Here is an 11,813-nt window from a genome sequence, read left to right as displayed (position 1 = left end):
AGGGGCTACACTGAGCCCAGCACAGGGGTGTGAAATAGAATTTATTGTGGCTCTGATTATGTACACGTGAGATGTGCCTGGCCGGGCTGGCCGGGCTGGCATGGTTTGTACAATAAATACATCCGCGGGGCCTGCTCTCCGCGGCTGCGAGCGCCCATATGGCAAGTTCAGTCCAGCTTCCGAGTTCCCAGCTTCATGGGGCCCTTGGCTGCCTTCTTTTCAGCGCGTTTGGCTTCCATCTCCCGCCGACGCTCCTCGCGCTTCTTCCGGGCCAGCTCGGCCTTCCCTTGCCCTGGGAGCAGGAGGAGGAGGAGGAGGAGGAGGAGGTGGGCGGAGGGCTTCAGGCCCACTGGGGCCTCAGCTTCCCAGCCTGCCCCTGCCCCCAGTCTGTCTGCCCGGACCAGAAGGGGAAGCACTCACGGCTCTCGGTCTCCAGACCCTCCCAGTTGTCATCGCCCCATGAATCGGGTCTCGGCTGAAAGGGAAGTGTGGTTGGAGTGGAGGTGGACTCCCGGCTGAGGTCCACCCCGGTCTGGAACCCTCATGGGAAAAGGTGCCAAGTACCTGAGCGCTGGTCTCCCGGCGTGACGACACAGCAGCAAAGGGATCACCTTTGTCACTGGGCTCCGAGCCACCCCAGTTATACTCGCTGGCCAGCCGTGTGCCCTCAGGCGGTGGCTCCGGGGGACTTGGCTCCTGCCAGCCCTGCTCCCACGAGCCCTCGGCTTCCCAGCTGCTCCAGTCTGACTCGGATTTTGGGTCCAGGTTGCTGGTCTGCAGAAGATGGGGAGGTAGTGCCCAATGGGGGGGGTGCCCAATGGCTGGCCTCCCCCTCCCCCACAGGAACACCACTGTCCCACCCTGCTTACCTGCCCGGCACGGCTAGCTCGGCCCCCAGTACTCCAGTCCTCCTGCTGGGCCAACACCGATTCGGCCTCCTGCTGCAGTGTGGGAAGGAGAGTGCGACCATAGGCGCTCCAGCCCCCACCCAAAGGGCAAGGAAGCCTGCCTGCCCCTTCCCAGCCGCGGGCTCCACCCTTTCTTCTTTGGCATTCCACCTCACTTGCTCCTCAAGCCTTGCTTCCCATCTATAGAGTGGACATGCCATCACTCCTCTGAGGCTGGGGAATGAGATCTAGATGTTCCACACCGTTCCCCACAGCCTCAGACCCGAGACTGTTGTCAGCAGATGGGGAAATCGGGCCCCGAGGTCTGCCCCCATTCCCATCAGGGTAGCCCCACTCCATCCTCAGCCCATCCCCCACAGGCCTGGGGGTGGCCTCTCCTTACTGACCCCTGGAGCTACTGGAGGACAGGGAGAAGAGAGTGAGGAAGACAAATGGGCTGCCCACCCCATTTGGGTGGCCCACCGCCACCATTTCCATCCCTGCTCCCAGGGGCCCCTGGGGCTTAGTGGGGGACAGCTGCCAACTCTTACCCACAAGGGCCACTCGTGACACCTACTCAGCAGGGATGCTGTGCAGATGAGGACAGGCGTGACCAGCCAAGCCCACCTGAGCTCCTTGAAGGCAGCCTTAACCTTTGACCTGAAGTTACCTGGGAGTCGCCTGGGGAGGCCCCCTCGGCCCCACTCACCTCCAGGCTGCCCCAGTCTTCATCATCCCATCTGTCGGCAACACTGCTGTCCTCCGCTGTGTCCGTGCCCTCCTCTTGCGTCTCCCAGTGGCCTGAGGTTGTGGATGTGGCAGGGACGACGGCGGGGGCCGGGGCAGGAAGTCCTGAGGAGCAGAGGCTCACTGAGGTCCCAGATACCGGGCCCCAGGAAGGTCTCAAAACAGGGCAGAGGTTTCTGGGGTCAGGGGGAAGGTGCAGGGAGCAGCTCGTGAAGGGACTAGACCCCGCCTGTCCCCTACGTCCCCATTGCCACCCCCGGAGAAGCCAGACAGTAATAGCTCCTAGGTGCCAGCACCCCCAAGCCCTCAGTCACTGATGTGGCCACTCTGGGGCACACTCACCCTCGGGCGTGGGTCTCTGGGGGACGTTGGTCTCAGCCGGGGCAGCTGCTGGGTGTGCACGGATCAGCTTGGACGTGAGCGAGGAGACCCCTGTGACAGCCCAGCCTGCCCAGCTGGCTGCGGCTCCTCCCATTCCAGGGCTGGAGGCGGCATGGACATCCTTCTCTGGGCAGTGTCAAAAGAGACAAGTATAGTCACCTCAGGCTCTCATGGGGAAGGTGACGGGAGCGCAGCAACGGACACAGAGCAACCTGTAGTGGCCCCCCTTCTCCAGGCCTGTGCTCCCCCATCTCTAAGATGGGAGGGGTGGGGAGCAGTGGTGTCGGGTCTGCTCTCCGAGGTCGTTCTAGCTTTCAGAGACTCCAGTGACATGGAAGGGGGCTCTGACAGGTAACAGTCAAGGATGTGATGGAAGAAGAGGGCACACGACTGGGGGCCACTCACCCACTTCCGCTAGCTGGGTTGGGTCCTCCGACACAGACTCCAGTTTGGACAGGAAGCTTCGAATGGCCTTGAAGGCCTATGGGGTAGGAAGGGGCAAAGCTGGGGACTCCTGGGTTCCCACGAGTCCGCGGGGCCAGCTAGGGCCCAAATGCCCCCCTGGAGCCTCCGCTCCAGGGCCCGGGCCCAGCTGTGCCTCACCTGGTCTCGCACGGATTTCTCAGGATCCACGGTGAGGCCACAGAGCACAGGCAGGATCTTGTGGGCACAGTCATTCATGGAGTAGAGGTTGTGGGTGGCAGCAAAGCCCAGGACACCCGCCACCCGCGAAGGTGCAAATGGGTCTTTGGTGGCCCGGCTGAAGGCAGAGGTGAGGACCCTGTGTCGGGTCTGGGGCGGGGCAGGAGAGAGGGCTCCTGAGTTCAGGATCAGTACTGGGACCCAGAACTCCCAGATCTACTTCCCGGAGCAGAGGCCATCCACGGGCTCCCCCAGGATCTGAAAAACGTGAGCTAATCACTAACAAACGAGGCGAATTTTTCCTGAAAACTCGATCTGGGCTTCTCCTCCCAGATCACCCTGTTCACGCTGCGTCAGGACGACAGGGGCTGGAGCCGCTGCCCTGGGGCTGAGGCCTGAGGCCTGGGCTGCCGTCACCATTCATTCATTCCTGTTAACTGTCTGGGCGCTGCAGACATCTGCGTTTACAGACCCTGGCTGAGGGAGTGCACACAGGCCAAGGGGGCCAAGCAAGCCCGCGTTCAGTTCCCAGATCCACCACCTACTGGCTGGGCGACCTGATACATGCCTCAATCTACCCTCACACCTCTGGGCTGGGAGCACCCAGGGCCTAGGCCTCTGGGAGGATGGCGGCCCCTGCACAAGGAGGCCTGGCCCTGGAGGACACCGTGGCCCCGGGGACAGTGAGAGAACCCCCAGGATCCACGTAGGGCACTCACACTGGCACTGAGGTAGGAGCCGATTTTGCCCAGGCAGACGGTGGTATTGCAGCGGATGGGGCCCTGCTCATCCTTGGCCTGCAGCCGCGCGAAGTGCTTCATCAACTCCACGTTCAGGTTGGCCTCGTTCAGCTTTGGGGCCAGGAGCAGCATGGACTGTGGGTGCAGGAGTGTGCAAACCGTGGGCCACAGCCGGCCAAAAGACCACATGCAGAAGTGGCTTCCGGGGAGGGTGTGTGGGCCAGTAGTGGCACTGGGTGCTGAGGGAACCTCCCCAACCTACCCCCCAACCTGGTCCTGGCCCCTACCCAGAATGCCGCGGAAGGGGACGCTTCTCTGTCCCCTTTACGGCAAAACCTCCGAAGTTGGTGCACACCCCCGTCTCCCGTCCTTCTCCCTCTGTCCTCTCTTGCACGCACTCTACTCACGCTTCTACAGAAACACCGCCCCCCACCCACTCTCTACCAACTGGCTCCAGGAGGTGACCGGGGACCTTTGTGTTGCTAAATCCAGCGGCCGATTCTCCGTCCAAACCAGCTGTGACCCCTCAGTAGCTCTGACACTCCTGAGTTCTCCTTGCTCCTTGAAACTGCCATCTCTGGTCCTCCAGGACCCTGCCCTCTCCTCACTCTCCTCTGACCTCATCAGCTGCTCCTTCTCGGTCTCCTGTGGCCGAGATCTTACGGTTCAGACCCCCACAGGTGCTCACCAGGCCTCTTCTCTTTTCACCTCACCCTAGGTACCTTACCCCTTTCGTGGCTCTGAATGCCCTTGTTAGCTGACAAAGCCCAGAGGAGCAGCTCCGGCCCAGACTTCTTCCCTGAACTTCACACATAAATAACCAGCGGCCGAACAGACATCTGTACCTGCCTAACTAGACCAACCTCCTCCCGCAAACCTGAGGCTCCCAGTTTCTCAGTAAATGGCAACTTAACCTTCCAGGTGCCCGGGCCAGAAACCTCGGAGCCACACTTGGCTCCGCATCCACCCATCAGCACATACTGTCGGCCCCACCTTCGGAATGTGGCCCCTTCTGTCCCCCCACTGCCACCTCTCAGGTCTGAGCCACCATTACCTCTCAGACTCCACCTCTCACAACCACGCCCCTTCAGCCATGCTAAACCTCTTACTGCTACTTCTACACTGGCCTCAGGACCTCTGCACATGTTCCTTCTGCAGGGAACCCGTTTCCTCCAGATCTCCACCTACCTTGATCCCAAGCCTCCTTTCCCTAAATGATACCTCCTTAGCAATTCTTCCCTGATCGCTGTTTTTAAAACTGCAAACCCTTCTCTTCACACTGTCACTTTCTAACATAATGTACCTTTCCTAATTCTGTGTACTGTCTGCCAAACCCACTCCCTGTCATCTCAAAAAGATGCTCCATGAGGCACAGTGCATCCCAGCATGGGGCACAGGGCCAGGCACGAGAGGTGCTCAGCCAGTGTCTGCTGAACGGAGGACTATAAGCCGATTCCAACCTGCTTCCCTCACCAGCTGCTGAGCCGCTCCCAGAGCCCGGCCCTACATGCAGGGTCGTGCCTGCTCCTCCCTTAACCTGCTCAGACCCATAGGCCAAAACCAAGGCCGCTGTGCTCTCAAGTGAGCCCTCTCTTAGCCTTCAAAAACCAGGGCACGCCCACCTTGACTGTCTGCTCCCGGATGGCAGGGTTGGTGTCCAGGAAACCGTGCACAACGTGGGGAAAGATCTGGGTGTTGACTGTTGGCTCATCGAGGTATTGGATAAACTGTTCCATCTGTGGCCCAGTGAGGGGGAGAACACGGTCAGCACCTCCAACCCTGATCACAGCCACCAGCTCATCTCGTGGCTTTGTTTTTCCACCTGGCAAGCACCGGATAGCCAGGTGCATCTCCTGAGCCCCCTACCTCGCATCTGGCCTATCTCTGGCCTTCGGACCACGCAGAGTGATGAAGAGGGGCCAGGAGGGTGCTGGGAAGAACCAAGGACTGGCAGCTGGAGGGCCTGGCCTCCGGTCCTGCATCACATCCCTTCTCAGAGCCTCTACTGTCTCTTCTATAAAAGGGGCTATAAACCCCAGCCAGAAAGTGGCGTGAGGTAGGCTCACGTGTTTGGCAGCTGGGGCAGGAATGATACCTGGGAGCCTCTAGGTACTTGCTGGCTCATAAGAGGCCCCCACCCTTGATCCCACGGATCCTGTTTGATGCTCCCAGCTGCCCAGGGATTGGCAGGAGAGACACTATCCCCACTCTATGAACAGCTAAAGTGATCAAGTCAAGAGACTGGGGGAGGCGGACAGTTGGGGCCCTGCAGTCTGGGCAGGCTGTGCCTTCCCAAAGGTGCCAGTGAACCTTGTGATGGTCTCAACTTCCTGAGAGCCTAGCCTTACCAGTCCCTCATCTGTGTGTGTTTGGGGAAAGGTTTCTGGGGTGCCAGGGCAGGGGCTCGGGTCACCAGCCTGGGGCTGGAAGTGAGACAAAGGTCTCCCCAGCAGCCAAGGTGGGGTCTGGGTGAGGTGGAGGGGTATAGGGTCTGACCACAGCCCTTACCTGCTGTAGGAGGCGGATACGCATGGCCCGGTCAGTGGATGAGAACATCTTGACCACAACAGGGATGATCTTCTGCTGATACTCCTCAGCGTTGAGGAACTTGCCCACCTTTGGGAAAGAGCAGGAAGAGGGGGCTCGGCTACATGCACAGAAGCAGGGTGACTTTACTGGGCTCATTTACCTTCCTTGGACTCCCTGCTGATCTCCCAGGGTGGGAATGGGGTGATGGTGGAGGGCGTCAGGCACTTCTTCAGCAGCCCCTCTGCCCATACTCCATCTCAGGCAGCCCTGCCCTTAACTTTTCGAGTCCAGGCCCCTCTTGGGAGACTAATGAAAGCTCTGTGCCCCTCGCTATAATCAGGCACCAATGTACCACATGCACACTCATGCATACAGAATTCTGCCTATGATTTCTGGAGGCTCCCAGCCATAAGGATTTGCTTACTGTCTTCCCTCTTGCCCCATGCCAAGCCCCTTCAGGAGAAAGTGTTCTCCCAGGGTGGGCAGAGTGGGGAAGAGCAGGTGCCCAGGCAAGGGTGGGCTGGGGTCTAAGGAAGTGGGGGGAGGATCCAGCCCCTAGAAGTCAAGAGAACTGAGTGCCAAGTGGTCAGGAGGGAAGAGGGAAAGTGGGGTGGTGAGCAGGTGATCTCCCGGGCCTTGGAAACACGGTGCACGTGTCAGACCAAGGGCACTGTGTTGGGGAAATGGAAGAAGGTCTGTGGGCTCTCAAGCAAAGGGTCTTTGGAAAAAGAATTTTAGAGGCCCAGGGTTTCGCCTCCTCAAGGACAAGGAGTCCACCCAGCCTCCCTGACAGCTGATCAAGTGGTCCTGTCATGTGTGTGGATCTGCCCTGACCAGACCGCCCCTCCCCCAGAGCCTTCTCCTTTGCCATTCAGACCCACCCGGCCAGTCCCTGGGCCCCACGGGCCTTGCTCACCTTGAACAGGGGTGTGAGGACAACGGCTCCTGCATTGCCAAACTCGAAGGCGGTCAGCAGCTGGGGCAGCACCTTGTGCCGGCAGAAATCCTCGGGGAAAGAGTCCAGGCTCTTGCTCAGCTCTTGGAAGAACTTTTGCTTCTCAGCCGGCTCTTTGATCTGGGGGATCAAGGACAGGATACGGGGAGGAGATCAGCCTAGATCAGCCTCAGCTATGGGCCGGGACAGAGGGTCGCCCCCAGCCTGAAAGACAATTGAACTATACGGGCTCTGGAGCCCCACTGCCTGGGTTCAAATCCCAACTCCCTCATTTAGCAACCACGTGACCTTGGGCCAGTTCCTCCAGCTGTGAAGCGGGATAATAACTATACTGAGTTGTTCTGCAGATTCAACCGGAAAATGCACGTGAAAGCTGCCAGCACAGTGCCTGGCGCACCGTGGGCGCCTAGTTAGTCAGTGACTGTCATTCTCGTCACTACCCCTGACCCGTTGCTGGGAAAGCAGCCACTTGGGCCATCAGACCTTTGTCAGCATCACCTCTACTCCTCACAAACAACAACCCAAGGTGTGAGTACCGTTAACCCCAGCACACCAATGAGAAAACTAAGGCTCAGAGAGGGGAGGGGGCTTAGTCCATCCACGTGACCCTGGCCAGGGTGGTATTCGTGGCACGCTGTGCGGAAGGCAGGGATCAGGTATAGTTAACCCCGAGACCTGGTCCTCCCACTGAGCCAGGCAGGCCAGGCCGTCAGCTCAATGGCCCCCCTAATCTGCCTCTGAGGCCACAATCCCCGTAACTCGTAACTCACGTCTCCTGAGGACAGACTACGCCAGGCAGAGTTACACGCTAAAACCTTTACACAGGTTAAATGATCCCCCCACATCTTTATCGGATAGGTGCCAACATAATCCACATTTAATCCAACAAGGAAGCTAAGGCACAGAGAGGTCAAGGAATCTGTCAAAAGTCACACAGCTAAGCAGCAGACAGGGAAGAGTTTGACTCCGTGGGCTGTCACCTACCCTGTGCTGCACCCTGTGAAAAGATGCTGTCATTCCCTCATGTATATGCAAGGAGGTTGAGGCTCGAGGTCACCAGCCGAGAGTGACTGGCTAGGGATTATACCCTAGTTCTATATGCTTCCAAAGTTCCTGTGTTTTCTACTGTGCCCTCATTCCCCAAGCAGATGCCTGGCCCAGAAGAGCTGACCTCTGGCTGGGAATGAGGAGGACCTGGTTAGCACTTGAGTACCTCAGTCGAGCGTGGGAGGCAGACCTGGTGCTCTGACAGTCAGGTTCATGGGGCGCCAACGCCCAGAGAAGACCGAACCGCATTCAAGGTCGCATAGCTGGGCGCTCTCCACTGGCCAGCCCAATGACAGGAAGAGGGGCCCCGAGGCCCTGCCCTCCCACATTCTCCTTGGGCTTGGCCAGAAACAGCCCATTTCCTATGGAGCACATTATAAGAAGGGTGGCCTGGCAGAGTCAGAGACGTGAGGACTCCAGGTGACAAAGTCCCTGCTGCCCCCACCTGCCCAGGAGGCACAGGGCCCAGCACCTCCGGCGCTTTTCCCTCAGGATGAAGCTCAGGTTCTCCTGCTCTGAAGGCCCTCCCTGCCCGACCAGCTCCATCAAGGTCAGGTAAGTGTCTCACTCCTCTCCCCCTCCAGATTCTCAGTCACCTTTCCGTGTGCCCCACACTCAGCTGGGTCAGAGCAGGTATCCAGGGCTGAGCCTCCCCCCGCATTCCCTACAACAACCTACAGGCCAGCAGAAACTATCATTATCCCCATTACACAGATATGGAAACTCAAGTTCAAGGAGATTAAGCCAAGGAGTCCTCCCTCACATCTTTCCATTCGCTGTTCCCTCTGCCTGGAACACTCTTCCCCAATTCCCATCGCCATGGCTCCCACCTTCCCACTCGTCAGGTCTCAGTTCAAATGTCACCCCTGAGAGAACCTCTCCCTGAGCACCCTGACCCACTATTTTCCTTCCTGGTACTTGTCCCTATCCTGGGAGCACACATTTCCTCATTTATGATTTTCTGTCCCTCTCTCCCAGTGAGAGTCCCTAAGGGTTGGGACCTGGTCCATTTACTCCCTGCTAGGTCCTTGAGGGCAGGGATCTGGGTCTGACTCTTCCTCCTGGCCCCGCTGCCCATAGCACAGCGCAGCACCAGGCATGGCACCCATCAGGGCCAAGGCCAGTATGTGCAGGGGGAGTTACTGGAGTGCCAGGGGCAGTCACTAAGTACCTACTATGCGGCAGACATTATATGATGCGCTTCCCACTCACTGAATCCTCACCGAGTTCCTCTGAAGCAGGTACTAGTGTAGAAAGAGCGTCTGACAAGTCACAGTAAATGAGAGCTGGAGCCAGGGTTCAGACCCAGAGAGCCTGGCTCCCTAGTCCATGCTTGTCCCCCAGGGTCTAATTCCAAGGGAGCCCACAAAGTGGGGAGGGAGGACTGGGATGAAGGACACAGGACCAAAGCCCAGGGCGGGGTGGGGGGCTCACCTGAATCTCCTCCAAGAAGAGGTTGGTCTCCACAAAGCGGTTGTTCATGAAGCCACCGGGCGCCCGGCAGTTCTGCAGGAAGCGGGCTGGGTTGGGACGCACTTTGGGGTTGGCTCCAACTAGCTCGCAGTAATGGGGCACCAGCGATTTGGGGATCTGCAGGAGAAGGGTCAGTGTCAGGGCAGGGCTGGCTGGCTGGCAGACAGGGGCTGGGATTGGGTCGGACACTCACCTTTCCAGGGTTGCGCAGGGCGGCTGCCCGAGGTAGGGGCCCGTTGAAGACTTCCCAGATGAGGCAGCCCAAGCGCCACATGTCGGCTGACCTGAGGCAGTGTGACCAGAGCCGCTCAAGGCCCTGCCACCTGCCAGCACAGACCTCCAACCCGCCTTGGGCACCAGACACTAAGCTGATCATCCCATCAGCCCTGAGAAGCAGGGCTCATTAGTCCCATTTGACAGATAAAGAGACTCAGGCTCAGAAAAGCAAGGACATCCACCCCAGCTCATACGTCTTTGTTTCTCCTGCCCTACCTCCCTGAGGACCCTAGGTCCCTCGCCAGCTGGGGGGCAGGGGACAGGGAAGCGCCAGCTGGTTGAGGGGTCCCGAGGCTGCTGGAGCTTCCAGAATAGGGCAGGTTGGGGCATGCCGCCCCCAGTCACCCACCATTTCTCTCTGACTGCTCTGCCACTGCCATCAGCCAGCTCCGGGGGGTCATACTGCTCAAGTTCAGGGACCCCCTTCCGGGGGGGTCCCCCGCCATTGCCCTGGGCAGAGTACATGTAGTCCAGGCCCCCCAGCTTCCACTCGCCGGCCCGGTCCACGAACACAGCGGCCATGCAGACGTTGTTGTGAATGAGGCTGCAGTCATTGACCAGGAAGCTGAGGGCTTTCTGGGGGCAGAAGGAGCCATCGCACTCCAGCAACCGGAGTCCCCCACCCTGCCCTCATCACCACTGCCCCCACCTCACCACAATCTGGTGTAGCCCCCAGGAGAGCTCCAGATCCTTCAGGCCACCGGCCTCCGCTCGCTCCTTGAGGTATATTCCCAGTGGGGTCACTGCCTCTGTCACTACATGGAGGCACTTGTCTGTCTGAAGAAGGGGACATGGCCGGAGAGGAAGGGGAGATGAGAGGCACGGGGAGAGAGGTGGAGAAGGGGAAATCAAATCTAGGGGTGCAGAGGCAGGAGGGGTGGAAGCTGAGGGGCAGGAAGGCAGAAGACAGGGCTGGGAGCCTGGGAGAAAGTGAGGGGCACGGATGGGACAGCCTGGGCAGCAGGTACCTCCAGCCCATCGATGTAGGCCAGAATGTTGGGGTGCCGGAGAGTTTTGAGGCGCTTGAAGGCAGCTTTGGCCACCTGGGTCTGCTCTTCGGCACCGGGCTTCACGTCGTACACGAAGATGGACACCGGGCTGCCTGTGGCCTGGGGTAGGACAGAGGGACCTCAGGGATGTGGGCCGGGCCCAGGCGACCACTCCAGTTCCGAGATGGGCCCCCGAGCTGACAAGTGGCGGGAGAAAAGGGCCGCCTCCGGGTATCTCCCCAGGTCAGCCTTTAGGGACTGAGCCGGGCCCACGTGACCCCGGTTCCGTCCGCCGGTCGTCCCTCGGTCCTTCCGCCCGCCACGTCGGCACTGCCCGTCCCCCTCCCCCGGCCGGTTGCCCCGGAGGCTCCGCAGCCACGTCAGGCGGGGCGCGACGCGGCGGGGCCGGCGGCGCTGACTAGGCGAGGCCGAGGTCGGCCGCGGCCTGCGGAGCGGGGCCGCGCTCACCTTCTTGCGGCCGCGGTGCAGGACCCAGGGCCCAGGCGGGCCGCCCTCGGGGGGGTCCGGGCTGAGCTCGAACGGGAAGTCCCGGACCGGGTCCCGGGCAAAGAACCACATCGTCCCCGCCGCCGCCGCAGGCCGGGGCGCCTCAGCTCCGGGTCCTCTGGCGGCCGAGCCGGGAGGGGCGGGGCGAGGGCGGGGCCTGAGCGGTGGGCGGAGCATATAAATGGGGCGTGGTGTGGGCGGGCATGGGGGCGGGGCGTGGGGCGGGGTGGGGCGGGGGCTGGGCGGGGCGTGGGGCGGGGCGGGGCGGGCGGGGTCTAAGCTGCGCGGAGACCAGCCCTAGAGCAGCCGGGCCAAACGCTCGGTGGCCAGGCGCCGCCGGTTACTAGGTGCGCGGCCCTGGCAGATCACGCAAATCTGAGCCTCTGTGTCCTTATATCTAAAATGTGGGTGGTAGTAGAGTCCACCTCCCAGCGTTATTATGGGGATGAGAACTTGGGAAGGAACAAGGGATGGAGAAAAGGCATGGAGGAGGAGAGAGATCCCCAAGCCAGATGCTCTCTCCCACCAGCCAGTGGGGGGCTCCAGTATACAGTGAGGCATCGGTGTTTGTGGAATGGCCTAGTGACCAGGGGAAAAGCACAAGGAGACAGAGCTCCTGAGAATCGATGGGGGGATGGGG

General features: G+C 60.3%; 1 protein-coding gene across 2 annotated transcripts; it reads right to left on the bottom strand.

Annotated features, from left to right (window-relative positions):
- Window positions 1–26: 26 nt before the first annotated feature.
- SCYL1 (SCY1 like pseudokinase 1) lies at window positions 27–11,302 on the bottom strand. Of its 2 annotated transcripts, none has more exons than XM_042958399.1 (18): window positions 11,135–11,302; window positions 10,646–10,786; window positions 10,332–10,454; window positions 10,027–10,253; window positions 9,595–9,685; window positions 9,363–9,518; window positions 6,843–7,001; window positions 5,906–6,013; window positions 5,020–5,133; window positions 3,377–3,532; window positions 2,619–2,807; window positions 2,421–2,496; window positions 1,977–2,141; window positions 1,597–1,739; window positions 870–941; window positions 565–774; window positions 421–475; window positions 27–292 (listed from the first exon to the last, which is right to left on the bottom strand). In XM_042958399.1, exons 1-18 carry the CDS (start codon window positions 11,243–11,245, stop codon window positions 168–170), a joined length of 2,421 nt encoding a protein of 806 aa, XP_042814333.1. In that variant the 5' UTR covers window positions 11,246–11,302; the 3' UTR covers window positions 27–167. The 2 variants fall into 2 exon arrangements, with proteins under 2 accessions (XP_042814333.1, XP_042814334.1); XM_042958400.1 differs by having other exon boundaries at window positions 870–938.
- Between the last annotated feature and the right edge of the window lie 511 nt (window positions 11,303–11,813).

This window comes from Panthera tigris, chromosome D1, assembly GCF_018350195.1.
Source record: "Panthera tigris isolate Pti1 chromosome D1, P.tigris_Pti1_mat1.1, whole genome shotgun sequence".
Taxonomy (NCBI): Eukaryota; Metazoa; Chordata; class Mammalia; order Carnivora; family Felidae; genus Panthera; species Panthera tigris.
Note: the sequence above shows the minus strand (reverse complement) of the source record. Positions and strands in the feature narration are given on the sequence as shown.